Below are 19,615 nucleotides of genomic sequence, written 5' to 3' on the forward strand. Positions count from 1 at the left end.
ATCAGCTTCTAACTTCAGCTTGTTCAATTATGCTTTGACAATAAAACCTGAAAGCTGATTGGTTATTGTGCACAGTTGCACCAGATACTGTGTGCACCAGTTTTAGTAAATCTCCTCCCTATGTGTTCATTGCAAGGTTGTTCTTGCAATTTGTATTACTGGTTTTTACCAAGGAATCCATTTTTCTTTCCACCAATATCTGGTGGCATGAAGATGGTATGGGCAAATAGATTGAAATGGCATTGCTCGATCTCTGCAAGAGAGTTATGATATTTCTTCCCACTTGAAAGCTGAATTGTTTGATATTAAAAAACACAAATTAATGCAGTTATGTAATGTAGCACTGCCCCCGTAGGGACTGCTGCCGTGTTTACAGTGATTAGCCTGTCCCAAATATCACTTGTAAGTTGTCAACCAGTATTATTAATAGTTCTCTTATGTTGGTTATATAAAGTGACAAAATCACTGTAAACACGGATACAAGTTTTGAAACACTGTGAAGAGCACTTGACACTTTTTTTCATTATTATTTATATATATCCTTGATGGAATTTAATAGCACTTGTCACCTTTATTTGATGGGAATTCATTAATTTTTTTTTATGCATATTTGTATTTCATCTTATATCAACATCTTTGCACTTATTTATTTATTAATATTGTATATTGGAACAGTGTATTAATAGTACTATTAGATGTCTGTTTTTAAACGCTGCAAATTTATACAATTATATCTAAACACACAGTCACTTTATATAGATAATAATATCATTTTACATGCATAGCACTTTTGAGCACACAGTCATTTTTATTACTTCATCTAAGATTTTTTAGATCATTTCTTTGTTAAAATTGTGTACCTACTATAGTACAGTTGTGGGGATACCAACTATTAGTTTAGAGCAGCGCCATTACCCTTTCATTTTTGATTTTACTACCTACTTCTTTCAGGGGAAGGAGATGGGTAGGCAGCAGCTCCATTTTTCACTTATTTATTCTTGTATATTTTCATACCTTTTGCGCTGGATTAAAATCCCAATCATTTATAACTCACATTCATGCATACACATAGTAGGGCCAATTTAGATAGGATCTAATTAACCTAGTATAATGTATTATAGACTATGATTCCTGTACATAACTGCACTCATAAACACACACACACTATATATTATACATATTGTTATATGCTGTATATTATTATTATTATTTGTTTTTGCTAAAATACATTGGTTCTTTAACAAATCCCTATTATCTGTTTGTAGACTGGAGTCTGGTCCTATGGCCTATGCAATAACTATACATCCAGCCAGGCCTTAGGTCAGATAGTGACATCGAAAGCTGTAAGTGCTAAAGTCCCACCAATCTCTGTAGATGTTCACATGAACAAGGACACAAATAATTACCGTACTACAATGATTGTGTATGCAACAGTAAGCCAAGGTCTACTGCCAGTGAAGGGGGCAAAGGTCACTGCCATCATCACTCCAGAAAATGGCAGCCTGACTTCGCTTGAACTTCTGGACAATGGAGCAGGTAATTTCCATTCCTTTCTACTTAAGTTCAGCCAAACTTATACCAGTATACAGAATGAATTCAAGACACTAGTGGACATAGATCATTTTGCTATGGATATACCTCACTGTCTTCCCATGTTGTGAACTTTATGTGCCTTTATTCTCATATAATTCATTTTTTTCTGCATTTTATTATCTTTTTCATGTTTTTCATTCTTCACATTGCTTTGTAATTCTGGCCCAGGCCACTTTTAAAAATGTACTGGATGCACTTGCAATGAGTGATCTGTATACAAAAAGGGTCCAAGAAAATGGCCACTAAAGACCCATTACACCAGTGCATTGGAGCAATGTGCATGTTATCACAACACATGGCAACACACTACTCTATATGCAGTGCATTGTGATGCCAGTCATTGTACACTACAATGAAAAAAAAAAATTAATGTATGCTTTATAAAGGATTGTTCTGGTGACAAATGAGAAGAGATATTCCCCCCACACACGCACTTTAAACAGATCTCTTCTTACTTTCTGCTGTGTCTATAGGGCAGGAAGTGAAAAAAATGAGGGTCTTAACCCTTGCCTACTCTATCCAAAACTGAAAAAAAAAAAATGTGTCTTTAGATATGGTTTATTAACTGTACAGCTTGGTTCACTTATTAGCAGTGTAGCACACAGAAATCGAAATGCATTCCTGTGCAAATCACATGCTATGTCTGTGCAGTGCGATTTGAGCCATTTATTTGTATGGCTTAAATCACACCACATCTGCACAAAAAAGGTGCAGGACCCTTTTGTTTCCCCCGCACTGAAATCAGATTATATGGGTGTTCACACCTATGTGATTCCGTATTGTCAATCACACTGCGTTTTGTCAACTGTTTTGGGGTGTCGTTAACTTAACATTGACACCTGCTGCGGTTCGCATAAATGCTGTGTGATTTCAATGCGATGCCAGAAACACGCAGGACTCAATGCATTTCCCATCCTGCATATATGTGAACCGAGCCAGAATCAGCGTGAGCAAAGAACAGTAGGTAATAGTGGACTCTCTGCTACCAAGGCAGGAATTTTAGTTTAAAATGGCGGACAGGTTTGCTTTAACCTCCCTGGCGGTATTCCCGAGTGTGGCTCGGGGTTAATATAAAGTGCCAAAAGCGGTAACCCCAAGCCACACTCAGGATTACCCCACAATTACACTTACCTTCCACTACATCCTTCAGCCATCCTCCCGCTGTCCTCGCTGTGTGGTCCGGCCAATGCAGTCACCTGTCTTCCAGTTCCCTTTCCTGCGAGCGGCGCGACGCAGGGGGGTGAACTGGTGGGAGATTCAAAAAATAAATAAAACAAATGACATGATACAGTGAAATCTGTTAGATTTACAACTTTTTATCATGCCATTTCACCACAGGTTTTCACCTAGTGGCTTTTCCACTGCCCTGCCTGTACTTTTGCGGTTCATTGTGCCTGGAAAATTGAGAACATCCATGGTGTCCAAAAAGCATTCTTTTAGCTCAAAAGTCCTTTTGGACGAACTGGAAACAGAGACAGTGAATCAGAATTATTTGAAGAACTGAGCGATAGTGAATTGTGGGAAAATTCGTCATCAGGTACTAAAAGTGACAACAACGATGATTCTGTGAATGGACTCAGCGATGTGAGAACTTGGTGCTCTATTGACTGCGGTACGGATCAGGCAGCGCCCCCAAGATTCCCATTTACTGGAGTACCTGGTATGAAAGTTGACGTTGACCATGACAACCCCTTGGCATACCTACAATTATTTCTGACCGATGAGGTTATTGAAAAAGTAGTTACAGAGACAAACCGGTAAAAAGAGCAAAGATTCTGAAGAATGGTCAGAACTCTGGCAACTGAAATTTAATGTGGATAAGTGCAAGATAATGCACCTGGGGCGTAAAAACCCAAGGGCAGAATATAGAATATTTGACACAGTCCTGACCTCAGTATCTGAGGAAAGGGATTTAGGAGTAATTATTTCAGAAGACTTAAAGGTGGGAAGACAATGTAATAGAGCAGCACGAAATGCCAGCAGAATGCTTGGATGTATAGGGAGAGGTATAAGCAGTAGAAAGAGAGAAGTGCTTATGCCGCTGTACAGAACACTGGTGAGACCTCACTTGGAGTATTGTGCGCAGTACTGGAGGCCACATCTCCAGAAGGATATAGATACTCTAGAGAGAGTTCAGAGAAGAGCTACTAAACTAGTACATGGATTGCAGGAAAAAACTTACCAGGAAAGGTTAAAGGACCTTAACATGTATAGCTTGGAAGAAAGAAGAGACAGAGGGGATATGATAGAAATATTTAAATACATAAAGGGAATCAACTCGGTAAAGGAGGAGAGCATATTTAAAAGAAGAAAAACTACCACAAGAGGACACAGTTTTAAATTAGAGGGGCAAAGGTTTAAAAGTAATATGAGGAAGTATTACTTTACTGAGAGAGTAGTGGATGCATGGAATAACCTTCCTGCAGAAGTGGTAGCTGCAAATACAGTGAAGGAGTTTAAGCATGCATGGGATAGGCATAAGGCTATCCTTCATATAAGATAGGGCCAGGGACTATTCATAGGATTCAGATATATTGGGCAGACTAGATGGGCCAAATGGTTCTTAACTGCCGACACATTCTATGTTTCTATGTTTCTAACAATTGGCTACGCATCGAAAGTTTGCAAGATGCAGAAAGTGGGAACCAGTGACCAAAGATGACATTTGGAAATTTCTGGACCTAATAATTCTTCAGGGAGTGGTAGGGAAACCCCTACAGAAGTGGTATTGGACAACCAATACATTACTTGCCACTCCATTTTTTGGCACGGTCATGTCAGAGTACAGATTCTCCCTCATAATGAAATATCTCCACTTTGAAAACAATGAAGAATTTGATGAAATGTATTATTATTATATTATAATTTATGATTTTGTGTTTCAAACTTTATCATATCCGGGATTTCTACTAGTCTATTGTTTGGACAGATTTAAGTGGGTTATTCCTAAGAATTACAGGCCTAAAATATGAAACAACAGATTTCCATGCAAAACAATGTACCGCTTTTAGATAAACAATTCAGACATAATCAGACCGCCAGAGAAGTTAAGAGTTGTACAGCTAAACCACTGCTTCTAGCAAGCTTTTAAACTCAAATATGCTACCTATCAATGTCAAGTTGCTGTTCTTATCATGTAAATATTGTCATGTTTATAGATGACATAGCCGATGTGAGTTGTATGCCAGATTTCCATTATTTCTCTTTTTTTTCCTTTCTGCATTTTGGGTTCATTGATGGTTTATGCTTTTGTAATCTTTTGTTGAAAAGGGGCTGATATAGCAAAGGATGACGGCATCTACTCCAAGTATTTCTTTACATTCCCTGTAAATGGGAGATACAATGTGAAAGTATTGGTGGAATGCAAAGATGGTGAATGCAGACTGACACATCCCAGGGGCCGTGCTCTCTACTTACAAGGCTTTGTGGAAAGTGGTGAGACATTTGTGGCAATTAGAAAGTAAGGTAGAAAAAAAAAAAAAAGGATTCTCCATACTAAGTATGCATAGGTTGCTAAAAAAAAAAGGCTTTATTTATATTTGTGTCTTTTTCTTTTTATTATTTGAAATAAAAATATAATAATACAAAAGTATAATAGTACAAACTAAAAAAAAAAAAACAAACTTTACATAACTTTAAAAAAAATGTCTGCTTGGCAACAAAAAAAGAAAAAAGGGATCCACTATGGATCATTTTAAAGGCATGAACAAGTTTAAACACAAACCTCGTACACACGTACCGATTGTCGGCCGTAAATGTTCGGCCAACGTCCGATCGGCCGATTGTCGGCTTGTTAGTATGATGCTTCCGACAACCGACTGCGACTTTTCGGCGGAACAAAATCTGGTCTGCATGCTATAAAATTTTTGTTGGCCGTCACCAGAACGCCCGATTGTTCGTCAGTCAGTACAGATTTTGGCCGACAAAAGCCAGATGAGCAAGACTGGGCATGCTCAGAGAAGAAAGAACACACGGAAAGTTAACCATCACATGACATCACTTCTGAAGTTGGTTGTTGTTGGCCAACAAAATTCGTGTGCAGTCTTGAGCACTTTTCAACCAACACGACAGCACTGGACAAAAAATGGCCGATCGTTCGGCTGACAATCGGTACGTGTGTACGGGGCATTAGCCTTACGGGGCAAGTAATATTCCCAATGTAGTGTAGTTTTAAAGTGCTTGCAAACCTTTAAATTGCAAAACAAACAAAGCATATAGTGTGTACTGCGTACCTGCCTCAGTCATCAGTATGTGTCCAGGTCCTTCTCTCTGTCTTCTGCAAACTGCATCTGTCACTTCTGGCAGTTTTTTCTGTCACTGGGCATTTCATGGTACTCGCTCATCTCCCCTCTGGTAAATAAACACAAAAGTGATTTATATTATGATGTATTATAGCCATTTCTGGGCTTGGATTGTCATGTTCCCCAGCTGCTGTGGCTGGGAAAGAAGTTGGTGGAGCATGATCTGTACTCCATTAGCTTCAGTGGAGGGCAGGGGAGATATCAGGGGTCTAACAGACCCCTGATGTCTTAGTAAATAAATCGAGAACCTGTCATTACAATTTGCTATCACATAGGGGGCTACTGGCACCCTATGTGTTGGCAATAAAGGTAAAATGTTACTAAACCCATTCACTATGGATTATTAAACTCTGCATTCATTATATCTGGTCTCCCACAGTGTACAAAAATGGAAATGCAATACTTTTAGTAAATATAAACTGCTAAATACCTTTTCTCATCAGCAGTATATAGCAGTCTTGTGACTTCTATCTTTTCCGGGGAAGCTTGTAGGAGGAGCTTTTATACTGCACTGAGCTGTTTTATGAGGCAGCAAAACTCCTGACCCTCTGCCTGGACAGTGCTGATTGGCCCTGTACTAATTATGCACTCTCCCAAAAAAAAAAAAAAAAAAAAAGAACCTCTCTAGAATTACACACCAATCTGAGCATGTGCAGCCTGGAGTCAGTGGAAGAAGAGGAGGATCTGTGCATACAGGATCAAACAGTCTTTTTACACAATGCAGAGGATTAGGCCCTTAGGTTCCACAGTGAGTATAACAAGCATGCTTTACTGCATATACAGACTGATTTTACTGTTGGGTTTAGTAACACTTTAAATGTTAACAAAAAGTAGCATATACTTTAAAATAAAACATATTTTAAAGACCCCTGCCTCCAGGTACACGATTGTAACATCATAAATGCATTACAAAAAATGATTGGGCTACACATATTACATATCCTCAAGAACATCGGAGCATGAGCAATACATTTAGGGCCATTCTTTGCTTTTAATGAAACTACCTATTATTTTATGACCTGTGTTCTGCATGTCTCTTCACATCTACCGTGGTTGATGATTAATTTAACAGTTCTATTGTAGGGATTTTTAAATTTCAGAGGAATTCGGATTGACATGTAACAAAAAGATAGTCCTGACCAGACTTCTGGGTGGAGCACCCCACTCTCCCACACCAATATCTCATTATCATTGTCCACCTGTGAGTAGTTATAGGAGTGGTCCCTTTATTGCAGTTTTAGCAGCGGAATCTGCAGCTAGCAAACTTCTCCCATGGAAGGAGTGAGTATTGCCCTATGGTTCTGAGAAGTGGGATTTATCTTTGCTATGAATAGTGTAGGACCCACTGAAAATGGGGTACTTTGACGTAGTGGTGAGTTTAAGCATAATATGGCCATATGGTGTGACTAAGAGTCGGTTCACACTAAGGCGACACGATTCTGCAGGACTTCGGGGGCGACTTGAGCATTACCATGCACCACAACTTCGGAGCGACTTGCATGGACTTCACATAATGGAAGTCTATGCAAGTCGCTCCAGGTCGCCCCAAAGTAGTACAGGACCCTTTTTCTAAGTCGGAGCGACTTGTGTCGCTCCTATTAGAACGGGTCCTGTAGCGGTCAATGGACCGTGAGGGAGAGCGACTTGTCAGGCTGACAAGTCGCCTGACAAGTAGCGGTAATGTGAACCGAGTCTAAATCCCTGTATTTACTTAATAAGAGCAGGTGTTTTTAAGTAGCCTTGCAAGATTTGAAAGCAACTTTTTTTTGTGTATTTGTGCTCTATTATATTGTTCGATGGGATTGACATGGTCTAATAATTGTAAGAGGATTTGACATTGTCACAAATTAATTCATGATTTTTCGCTTTTGGTATGTTCTTATAGGTAAAGTTGTTATGAAACCATCAGATCCTCTGGGCGATAATGTTCTACCTGTACTGGGAAGATTCAAACTAACCAGCATTGGCTGCTCTTTCACAGTGTCTGATGTAGCTGATGTAGGTGATATCCATCCACCGGGGAAAATTACAGACTTGGAAGCTCAGATTATAAACAACAGCGTTATCTTATCATGGACTGCAACCGGTGATGATATGGACCAGGGAACTGGTATGTTTCTTTATTTACTGATTATTTACTAGGGGAAGTTGTGAAATCATCTTTTGTTTATGTGCCGATAGCTAATTAAGTTGTAGGTACTATGTATGTATGGTGACTGATAACTACCTAATTGATGTGAAAATTCAGTATAAGAAGCACCTTTTCTTTCAGTGCTTAGTATTGGATTATCCATAATAGGACCAGGCTTCATTTGCCATGTCCTTTTTCTTTCAGAAACGTTGGATTCAGTTTGAGATTTTAGGTTTGGTTGGTAGTATCAAGCAAAGGACAGGTTCCAGTGCTGCTAGGGGTCAAAGGCCACAGATAGCTTTTAAAGTCACACTAAACTCTGGTTTATAAAAATCTATTTCTCCAAATATCCCATTATTTTTTTTTTTTTTTTGCTGCTGTAATCTTTCTTCCTGTTAGAGGGTGGCTATGTTTGTTTGTTCTCCATGGCCCCACTGTATGTAAGAACATAGTCACCCTCTCTTGTTCACTCCTGATATAGACTTGGGAATATGGACTATAGGATTTGCAGTGTGCTTAGAGCAGCACACACGACTATTAATGTAGGTGCACTGCTCATTCCAAACAAAGAAAAATAAGGGGGGAAAGGAGAGATTACAGGGCCAATAAGTAGTGGATGTGTATGGGTTATTTTTTGAGAATAAGGATATAGTTTAGTGCCACTTTAAATGCCCATTCTCCAGCAAGTCCTCAAAGTCTAACATTCTTCTTCTTTTCTCATTCCTGCAAGGTATCCGCTAAGTGATAAAGCAAAATATAAATATAACCAATGGTGAAATTAGAGTCCACAAAAATAAGTTAATAAATCCTTAGGTGCAAAGTAAATCAATCAAGTGATTAGGTGCAGGAATCCACATCTGATGTATGCTCTGCTTACCAGAAACAGATGAATAAATGGCATAAGTATTTAATCACACAGAAGTGTGCATTTAGAAAACTTCAGCAGGTAAAGAAGGTGAAGGACATAAGGTAAGAAAGTCATAGTTTGTGGACTTTATAACTTAAAGTGGAGTTCCACCCATTTTTAATAAATTGGATTACATAGATCTATGTAATCCCCTTTAAAACGACTTTTACCAATGGAAAGTATTTTTTTTTTTTTTTGTTGCTAGTAAATACCTGATTTTCTGCTTTATTTATCCTCTTCTCACTTCCGGGTCCGGTCGGCGATTACGTCATTCGGCGATTCGCAGTGTGTGCTGGGATGGCATGGAATCTCGCATTATTACACAGGAGATGAGCTGCACTGCGTGCTCTGCCCTGCCTCCGCCCCGCCTCCTCTCAGTAAGCTGTATGTATGTAGTGTATTGAGGTTGTGCTCCGTCCCGCCTCCTCTCAGTGAGCTGTATGTATGTAGTGTATTCAGGCCGTCCTGCGCCCCGCCTCCTCTCAGTGAGCTCAGTGAGGATATAATGCTTTCAGTCCTCGCTCACTGAGAGGAGGCGGGGCGGAGGCGGGGCGGAGCACGGCCTGAATACACTACATACATAAAGCTCACTGAGAGGAGGTGGGGAGGAGGCGGGGCAGAACACACAGTACAGCTCATCTCCTGTGTAATAATGCAAGATTTCATGCCCTGAGATAAATCCCAGCACACACTGCGAATCGCTGAATGACATAATCGCCGACCGGACCGGGAAGTGAGAAGAGGATAAATAAAGCAGAAAATCAGATATTTACTAGCAACAAAAATAAAAAAAAAACTTTCCATTGGTAAAAGTCGTAAAGGGGATTACATAGATCTAAAGTGAAAAAAATGGGTGGAATTCCACTTTAATACAAACCCATGGTTACAGCTGCAGCCATGAGCTTGTCGGAACCCCTTGAATACCAGGAAATTTATAAACATACCTTTGGTAGGCAAGGGGGTTAATTGCAATTTGAGTATTTTGGCAGTTCAAAAACTAATCACAAACTAATCTCCAGGCTTGGTTGGGAAATATTCAATGATAGTGTTTTTTTTTTGTTTTTTTTTCATCTTTTTCAGCTCAGATTTATGATTTAAGAATGAACAAGAACATTAAAGAACTCAGAGACAACTTCAAAGGATCTACAGTGTTGGACATTTCCAGTATTACCCCAAGCCCAGCAGGAACAAGAGAAGAGTTTCAATTCAGTCCAGACCTTGACACAGAAAATGGGACAGTCTTATATTTTGCTCTAATTGCAGTTGATAAAAACCTCCAGAAATCAGCCATATCTAACATAGCACAAGCTGCTTTCCTACCCCCCACAAAGCCAAGATCCACTGCTCAGCCAATCACTAAATGTTCCACTCCACAACCTAAAACTTGTACCACTATCAAATTCATCGAGGAATGTGACCCAACAACCAACCCAAAACAGCCCATCACATGTCCACCTAAACCCTCCCCAAAGTGTCCCACACAAGGACAAACAACAGACTAAGCCAACACCAAAATCATCTTCAATACAACACTTCATGAGTTGAACCCTCATTCCAGCAAAAAAAAAAAAAAAAATCTTTAATTTTTAGTGTTGGATAGAGTTGAAGTGTTAAAATGTTTAAGTTTTTTTTTTTTTTTTTTTTTCCATAAATACAAGGTCCAACAAGAGTGCCAAACTAATAATTTGGATTAAAAAAAAGTTTATTTATAAATAAAATTGAGGTGCCCTTAAAAAGCCACTTGCTATGGGGGTACTATGCGGGTCCATAGACACACAGAGCATGACTCATCCCTGCCTCATGCTCCCTCCTCACTTGCTGTGGTTGGCAGCAGCTGGACCCAATGACTCCTACTGCTCTCTCTCAGCCTATGAGGAGCAAGAGAACTGGGAGAGCTGCTGCTCTTGTGCACAGCGCTGGATCGAGATGGGACTCAGGTAAGTATGGGGGGGGGGGTTGGGGCAGCTGGACTCAGGTTTTCTGCCTTAATTCAGAGAATGCATTAAAGGTAAAAAAATAAAAAAAAACTTTTGGCCCTTAGAAACACTTTAAGAACACTTTGATTTTCTGCAAATTTTCTGACATTCTATACATAAAAAAACATGCCATCCGTTGTGCCACTGTGGTTGAGCAGAAGTCAATCTACCAATTGAATTTTGTTCAATCACCCTGTCAGCCTGCTGGCTGAACAAAAAAAAAAAAAATGAACCATATAGCCAGCTTGAGTATCATCTGCTTTGCAGTGCGCTCTTTATTTTATCTGTTGAAAACACCACAGTCTAGTTCTTCTCTTTAGATAAGTTCAGAAGTCTCTACCTCCCCTCTGGAAAGCGATCCAGGATGGATCCCTTTTTGGGGTGTGGTTTGTAGGCATTCAAAAGGCGATACTGCCAGCTCTTGAACAAAATTTATTTATTTTTTTTTGGCTCCCCCCCCACCCACCCAAACTAGGGTCTTGAATAGGATTACCGCACCGCAACTGCAGGCTGAGCATGTTGGCTCATAGTTGTAGTGCGGTCTCATTGATCTCAAACCATAATTTTGCCGTTGATTTCTCAATTGTTTTGTTTTGCATTAAATAAAATACAGAAAGGGGAACACCCAAAAACTCCAGAAGGGCGATATGATAACTGGTGCCCTTGAGAAATATGAAGCCGATGTCTGATTGACCGATATAATCTTTTATGTGGGCTGACTTTACACTTCAGTTTAAATATATAGGTACAGTTTGTGTAGACGTGATTTTCATTAAAATCAACATAAATCTCATTTTTGTTACTGCTTTTTTTATTACCCCCACAGTAGATCTACTATATTTATAATTTGTCACACTGATTGGGAAAATAAATTTAAAGTTAAGCTGGTACACTTAGTTGTGCTGAAATGTGTCTGGTATTCCTTTACAGCATAAATGCACCTTCATGTTACAAGCAGAGATGTATAGTAACTAAGTAGAACTACTTCACTACTGTACTTAAGTACCGAAAGGCGGTATCTGTACTTTCCTGGAGTAGAATTTTTTTCTCCTACTTCCACTTTTACTTCACTACATTTTTTCAATGATTTCAATACTTCTATTCCAATATTTTTTTTTGTGCTGCATAGTTACTCGTTACTATTATAAAAATTACCACTGCCAGAACAGTAGATGGCAGGTTTCATGAAGCTCAAAACATGTGTATTATCAGCGCATACGGAAATAAATGCTACTGTATTCATAAATAAAAGCTGCATTTGAAATAATAAAAAACAATATTATGCTCAAACTTTTGACTTCTTTCTTTAATAACTACATAACAGTAATTGTACTTTTACTTTCAGTACTTGAGTAGCAATTTTTTTTTCAAAACTACTGGTACTTTTACTTTCAGTACTTGAGTAGCAAAATTTTTTAAAAAAACTACTTGCAATAATTAAGTACAAAAAATGTTGAATACTTTAGTACTTCTACTCAAGTCACTTTTTGATCGAGCACTTCCACTTCTACTCAAGTCACTTTTTGATCGAGCACTTGTACTTTTACTCAAGTATGGGTTTCGAGTACTTTATACAACTCTGGTTACAAGTTAAAACTATTCAGCTCCTTTATTTCTACAACACAAAAATCATCAGTTCTGTATGCAACATGTCTTGACATATTTTCTAAAAGAAGGCATCCTTGATATTTCTCTACTCTCATCTCTACATCAAATCAAGTGCCCATGGAGCCTACACGTTTAAAGTATGCCTATTTTTCATAACTCGATATGCAGATGAGAAAACAGAACAGTCTGAATTGACAAAGACTTTTATGACTACAGCAGTCCTTTATGGCTCTTAAAGTGGTTATAAAGTCAGAAGGTTTTTTATCTTAACCACTTGCCGACAGGCTGCCGTGTATTTACTGCGGAAAAGTGGAGCTATTGCGTGAAACGATGTACATGTATGTCGTTTCATTAAATAGCCACTAGGTGGCGCCATCGCACCCTGAATGGATAGTGGGGATGTCACTCAGCAGGTCCTATGGACCCAATGTTTGCCGGCCACCCACGATCATCCCCAGGAGAGGCAGAACGCTATCTGCCTATGAAAACAAGGCCTATCGCTGTTCTGCAAGGGGACAAGATGGAGATCTTGTGTTCCTGTTAAGCAGGAACCCATATCTCTGTCCTACCCCAATCAGTGTAACCCCCCACCCCCCTACAGTTAGTAAGCACCTCCTAGGGACACACTTAACCCTTTGATCGCCCCTGATGTTAAACCCTTCCCTGCCAGTGTCATTAATGCAGTGACAGTGTATATTTTTTAGCACTGACCACTGTATTAGTGTCACTGGACCCCAAGAAGTGTCAAAAATGACATATGTCTAATTTGTCCGCCACAATGTTGCAGTCTCGCTATAAATCGCTTATCGCCGCTATTACTAGTAAAAAACAAAAAAACTAAAAATTCTTTAAAAATATTGCATCGTTTATAGACCCTATAACTTTTGCACAAACCAATCAATATACACTTATTCAGGTTTTTTTTATTTAACAAAAATATGTAGCTGAATACATATTGGCCTAAATTGATGAAAAAATTTATTTTCTCTTTCGTTCATTGACAGACACAGCTTCATATCTTCATTAGAGGGATGGGTTATGCTGCACTTCCTAGGAGTAGGACACTAGGCGGAAAAGGGTTAACAAAAGTTAACAAGGCTTAACTACGCCCATGGGGCAGTCTCAGGTGGTATACTCCTAGGATCTTTTCTTCTGCCTAGATCTTTTCTTCTGTGGGATCTTTGGTCCAGGCACTTTTTTTCCCTTTTTAAATGAAATGTTTTCCTTTTCTACAATCAAGTTGTTCCTGTGAGAACTACAATCAACTTCCGGACTGGGTGATGCACTGGATATCCTAGATCCTTACAGATCTGCGCTAGGTCGGCAGCGACAGGGTCCTACGGAAGGGACCTCGCATGGACGCACATGACCCTGGGCTGCAGCATCCCCCGTGCTGAGGTGACCTGCGTGGAGTGAATCCCCACCTGGCTTCTACAGCATGGCGAGTGGTGCCCTGGCTCCCTCGGGATTCTGAGGTGTCTGCGGTGTCCTCCTAGGGTCGGTAGGTCTCCTGGGTCCTCCCCTCCCCACTTTTCCCCCATCTCCCTTCCCTCCCTCTGGGGTTCCCTCTGTAGGCGTTGTTCCCCAGGATGGTGGGTGATTGGCAAGTGTATTTTCTCTGTTTTATCTGCACTATCACTTCAGTGATAGTACAGGATTGAGGTGTGTGTGAATCTGTATATCCGGTCCGCTCAGCGCGGTGTGTAGTGCCGGGCTGCTCCCCAGCTGATCCGCACGCCATGGGCGGCGCCATCATTTTGGCAGTGGGAACATGTGCAGCCGCTCAGCCGCCATGTTTTAGGTGGCTGCCTGGTTGGCAGTAGCGCCAATTTTACTGTAACCGTGATGAGCAGCGAGTGGTCGGCGACCTCTAGTGGTGGCACGGCCGCTTCCTGTTTCCTGGGATCGGCATGCTGCAGCTGGCGCTCTTTTCTCTCCCATTTCATCTGAGACGTGGTGGTGGTGAGTCCTGGGGGTATCTCCCGCCCTGTTCTTCGCAGACAGTACCGCTGGGACTTGTAATCCCACCGGTGTCAGTATTGTGGGGTGCTTACAACTTATAGCTATATACTTGCATATATACATAGGTTTTTTTGGGGCACTGTGACACCAGAGTATATGGAGCCTGCATAACATATCTCACCACCGGACCCACTCTCAGAGTGGGGGGATCGTCGGGGTCTCACTCGGCCGTGACAGCGGTCCTACAGTCATTTGTGACTAAAGAGGAACTGGTCTTGTAAAAAAGGCCTGACAAAAAAGCACCCTCTGCCTTCACCTGCCTTATCCACCTCCTCAGACTCTGAGGCTAAAATGGCCACCGCGGACGCTAGCCACCCCACGGGGTCTGCGTCCACGCACCTCGAGTGTTTAGATAGTGAGGATGATTCCTCTTTCACCTCCGCGCATGAGAAAGCGCTGGTAGAAGCACTGATTTTGTCAGTGTGAGAAACTTTAAAGATGGAGGAAGTCATTGGATGCTACGTAGGCTACTCCGGTGCAATTTGGCACCCGCAGGCCATCCAGAGCGACTAAAGTGTTTTCCTTCCCCGCTTATTTTGACGAGATTGTCACTAGTCAATGGGGTCTCCAAGACACATGGCTGGGATACCTAAGCGTTTTGCTAGGAGGTATCCTTTTGAAGAGTCTCTTTTGAAGAAACTGACGGTACCACCGGTGGTGGACTCCCAGGTTTCTAGACTGAATAACGTTACATTGTTACCTGTAGAGGACACTAGATAGAAAGGCTGAATCCTTGGTCCACCATCTTTTCACCGTGGCGGGTTCTATCCTAAGACCAGTGTTTGCCATAACCTTGGTCTCTCAGACCCTGACGGAGTGGGCGAAACTTCTACGCCAGGATTTGAATAAGGGTCAGCACCCACATGAAATGCCAGAGTTGGTGGACCAGTTGATTCAGGGGTTGCAATACATTTGTGATGCGTCCTTGGATGTGGCCCCATTGACCTGCAGAGCGTCGGATGATTTGGTTGAAATGTTGGTCTGCGGACCAAGCTTTCAAAAAGGTTCTGACGGATCTCCCCTTTGTAGGGGACCGTCTGTTTGGAGCCTCCATGGAAGAGATCAGTAAAGGGGCTCACGGCAGGCAAAAGCAGCTTATTTCGGCAGGTTTCTAAGAGCAGAGAGTGTGGTCCTATTTTTTCTGCTCACAAGTGGCCCTTTCGTCCCGCGGGGTCGCAGGACAAAGGGTCAAAATCTTTTCGTTCCTTCTCGGGGGGTTCCAAAAGACTCTGTGATGGTAAGTCCAAAGTGGGTCCCTCCAGCCCCGCGGACAAGCCCTTCTCGACCTGAAGGGACGCCCTCACCTGTTTTAGGGGTGGGGGGGATGTCTTCGGTTCTTTCCGGACCCATGGAACTAGTTTATCCAGGACAAGTGGGTGCTCGAGTTGATTTGGTCAGGTTACAAAATTGACTTTCGATCCTTGCCCTTGGCAAGATTCTTCCCCTCCGCCGATCAGCTTCAAGGTCTTCTGGGAGCAGTGCAGGAATTGTTTTCAAAAGGGGTAATAGTCCCAATTCCACCGTCCGAACGCTTCAGCTTGTATTTAAACCTCTTCACAGTACCCAGGAAGGAGGGGAAGGTTCGCCCAATCCTAGATCTCAAGGCCCTGAACCACTTTGTGCGGGTTCAGAAATTCAGAATGGAATCCATCCGTATGGTGGTGGCTTCTCTTCATCAAGGAGATTTTCTGGCCTCCATCCACATCAAGGATGCTTAGTTTCATGTCCCAATATACGCCGGGCATCAATGTTTTCTACGTTTTGCCATAGGCGAGGAGCACTACCAATTTGTGGCGTTGCCCTTTGGTCTCGCTTCCGCTCCTCGGGTATTCACAAAGGTGTTAGCTCCAGTAATACCCTTGCTCAGAACAGCAGGGGATTTTGGTACTGGGGTACCTGGACGATCTTTTGAGGGCGGAATCATCCTCTGTTCTGCAGGAGGATCTGGACATCACAGTGAGAACTCTGCAGGAGTTCAGCTGGACTCTGAATTTTCAAAAGTCCGCCTTGATTCCGTCCGCCAAGTTGGACTTCCTGGGGTTGACTCTGGACTCAGCCTCAGCTCGGGTGTTCCTCCCGGAAACAAAACTCTTAAAATTGCAACATGTGATTCGGCTCCTCTTGTCCAACCGTCGGTCGTCTCTCAGAACTTGCATGCAAGTGCTGGGCCTGATGATTTCCAGCTTCGAGGCTGTTCCATTCGCACAGTTCCATACCAAACTCTTGCAAAAGGAGATTCTAATCAAATGGGACAAGGATCCCCAGTCTCTGGACAAGTTGATTCTGTTAAATCGGGGTGGGAGAGGATCTCTGCTTTGGTGGCTCCGCTCCCCTGTACTCCGACAAAGGGAAATCCTTTCTCCCCCTGTTCTGGACAGTGGTTACCACGGATGCCAGCCTTTCCGGGTGGGGAGGGGTCCTGGGCATGGCAACGGCCCAGGGGTTCTGGTCCAGGGAGGAGTCCAGTCTGCCGATCAACATCCTGGAAATTCGAGCAATCAGGTTATGCCTGTCCCAGTGGATGGATCGTCTGCAGGGGTGTCCGGTAAGGATTCAATCAGACAACGCCACGGCCGTGGCATACATCAATCACCAAGGGGGCACAAGGAGTGCCCTAGCGGCCAAAGAAGTGGCCAGTATTCTAAGGTGAGCAGAACGCTTTGTTCCAGCGCTCTCTGCTGTGCACATTCAAGGGGTGGAAAATTGGCAGGTGGACTACCTCAGTCCCCAGGCTCTGTGCCCAGGCGAATGGTGTCTTTATCCAGAAGTGTTCCAACAACTATGTCCCTGGCGGGGGACCCTTGATGTGGACCTGTTGGCTTCTCGTCTCACCTGGAAGGTTCCGAGATTTGCTACGGTTTGGCTCTGGGTACCATTAAGGGCCAGATTTCAGCCTTGGCAATCTTCTTCCAGAGGCCGTTGGCTGCGAAATCCTTGGTTCACACCTTTGTGCAGAGGGTTCACCAACTGGCCCCGCCGGTGCGGTCCCATGGGACCTTAACCTGGTGCTGTCAGTCCTTCAAAGACCGCCCTTTGAGAATATTCATAATATTCCTTTGCCTACCCTGTCACAGGGACAAAATGGTGCTACGTCCCTATCAGTCATTCGTTCTTAAGGTCGTTTCGGGGTTTCACTTAAATGAAGATATTGTGTTGCCTTTATGTCCTAAGCCAAAGCATCCGAAAGGAGGTTGCTTTGCATTCTTTGGCTGTGGTTCGAGCCATCAGGGTCATACTTAACTCAGCATCTCACGGTTTCTCCTGGAACAGGTAGCAATTAAACCCTGCCGAGCTAACTATCTAATCTCTGTGAACCATTTTGGTGACTAAATGATAGGCATTGGGCACTGACAATTCTCCTATCACAGTCAGATCCCACAGGTTCAGAAAGAAAACATGCAGGGTCCACCCAACTGGTGTTCACAGTGTCCTTCCCTCCTGTAACACCGAGGCACCATGTCTTCTTTTATGACAAGCATTTTTGCTGGAGCCTGAGCAAGCTTGTCCAACCTGTAAGTATTGCAAATCTCTTCAAGGGGCCCTTCACTCTGGCATCCCTTTCTCTGAAGAGACATCAAGCCACTACCTGCTCTCCAGAGGTAGTAACTTGCACAAAGTTTCTCCAACTGGCCCAACAGGATCTTCGCCAAGTGTCCTTTGAACAAAGTATCTTTGTGAAGGGGTCCTCTTGTTCTGTACTCTTTCCTTTGGCCCGATGGCCCAAATTTCTTTGTAAAGTGTCCTTTTGGCTATGAGATAGTAAATGATCCTGGCCCGGTATTCCAAGGGATCTTTCTTAAGTACGTTTCTTAAGAAAGCATGACGTTACTTTGCAAGATGTTCTGGCCGTTATCGTTGGCAACCGTTGCGGTAACCCAGAATTGCATCCTGGACGACGCCCCCAAATTTAGCACTGCCCACCGTGGGGTTGCTGGTTAATGGGTGTTCTTCAGCACTACTGTGACCCTGTAAACGTCCAGCCCACATAACACTCTAGGTTCAGACATTGTGTGTACACCTTTAAGAATTACACTGACATTACTTGTAAAATTCCTTTCTCTGAGTCCTCCGACAGTCGCCGCCTCCTCTAAGTCATCACTATTGGGTATTGACTTCCGCTCCGCAGGAGTAGCTAGGCATAAGACTTAGTCAAAAAAACAAAAGCATTTGCATATACACACCCATGGGGGCTGTCCCACTGGTCAATACCCCCCTGCAGTGACCACTCCCAACTCAGTTTGGTAGCATAGCAGTAGGTAATAAGAACCCCAAAAGAGGGGCGGGGGCGGCGACTGTCGGAGGACTCAGAGAAAGGAATTTTACAGGTAAGATTTTACAAAAATTCAGTTTTCTCTTACGTCCTCCGACAGTCGCCGCCTCCTCTAAGTCATCACTATTGGGATGTCCCAAAGCAGTGTAGACATGAGGCGTGGGAGACGCAACCGTAGAAAAGGCAACGCAGTACCCACATCAGAGAAAGGAACCTTACCAGCACAGTAAGGGAACCTTCTGGGCAACAGAAAAAAACAAGGCTCAACAGGAGCAACAGTCCAGGAAAGCAAATACCAACAGCCAGGGACCCACAAAAAAACACAAGGGTCCTTCATGGCACTGCTGCACTGAGAACCTTGCGGCCAAAGGAGGCATCAGCTGATGCCAGAACATCTACCTTGTAGAATTTGGAAAAGGTGTGCACCGACGACCAAGTCGCAGCCTTGCACACCTGGGCCAGGGAGGCACGATGCCAATAGGCCCAGGACGCACTCAAAGATCTGGTAGAGTGCGCCTTAACAGGGAAGGGTGGAACCCGTTCCTTCAAAGCATAAGCCTGTTCAATGGTCTGTCTGATCCATTTGGCAATAGTTGCTGCAGACGCAGCCATGCCCTTCCGAGGTCCCTCAGGAAGGACAAAGAGGGAATCCGTCCTCCGAAAGGATTCCGTAGACGACAGGTAAACCCTGATCGCCCTGACAACATCCAAGGAGTGCAAAGCAACCTCCTTAGGATGCTTAGGCTTCGTACAAAGCGAAGGCAGGACAATGTCCTCATTAAGGTGAAACTCAGAAACCACCTTAGG

General features: G+C 42.8%; 1 protein-coding gene across 1 annotated transcript in view; it reads left to right on the forward strand.

The window, feature by feature from the left end:
- The window catches only part of LOC309562238 (calcium-activated chloride channel regulator 1-like), a 61,281-nt gene extending 50,832 nt beyond the window's left edge, over positions 1–10,449 (forward strand). The window contains exons 11-14 of the mRNA XM_082266359.1: positions 1,266–1,536; positions 4,864–5,028; positions 7,780–8,004; positions 10,013–10,449. Of these exons, the coding sequence (XP_082122485.1) occupies positions 1,266–1,536; positions 4,864–5,028; positions 7,780–8,004; positions 10,013–10,434 (1,083 nt within the window). The 3' untranslated portion in view covers positions 10,435–10,449. The remainder of the gene's footprint in view (positions 1–1,265; positions 1,537–4,863; positions 5,029–7,779; positions 8,005–10,012) is intronic.
- The last annotated feature ends 9,166 nt before the right edge of the window (positions 10,450–19,615 follow it).

The sequence above is a fragment of the Pelophylax lessonae genome, assembly GCF_965119305.1.
Source record: "Pelophylax lessonae genome assembly, chromosome: 8".
Classification (NCBI taxonomy): Eukaryota; Metazoa; Chordata; class Amphibia; order Anura; family Ranidae; genus Pelophylax; species Pelophylax lessonae.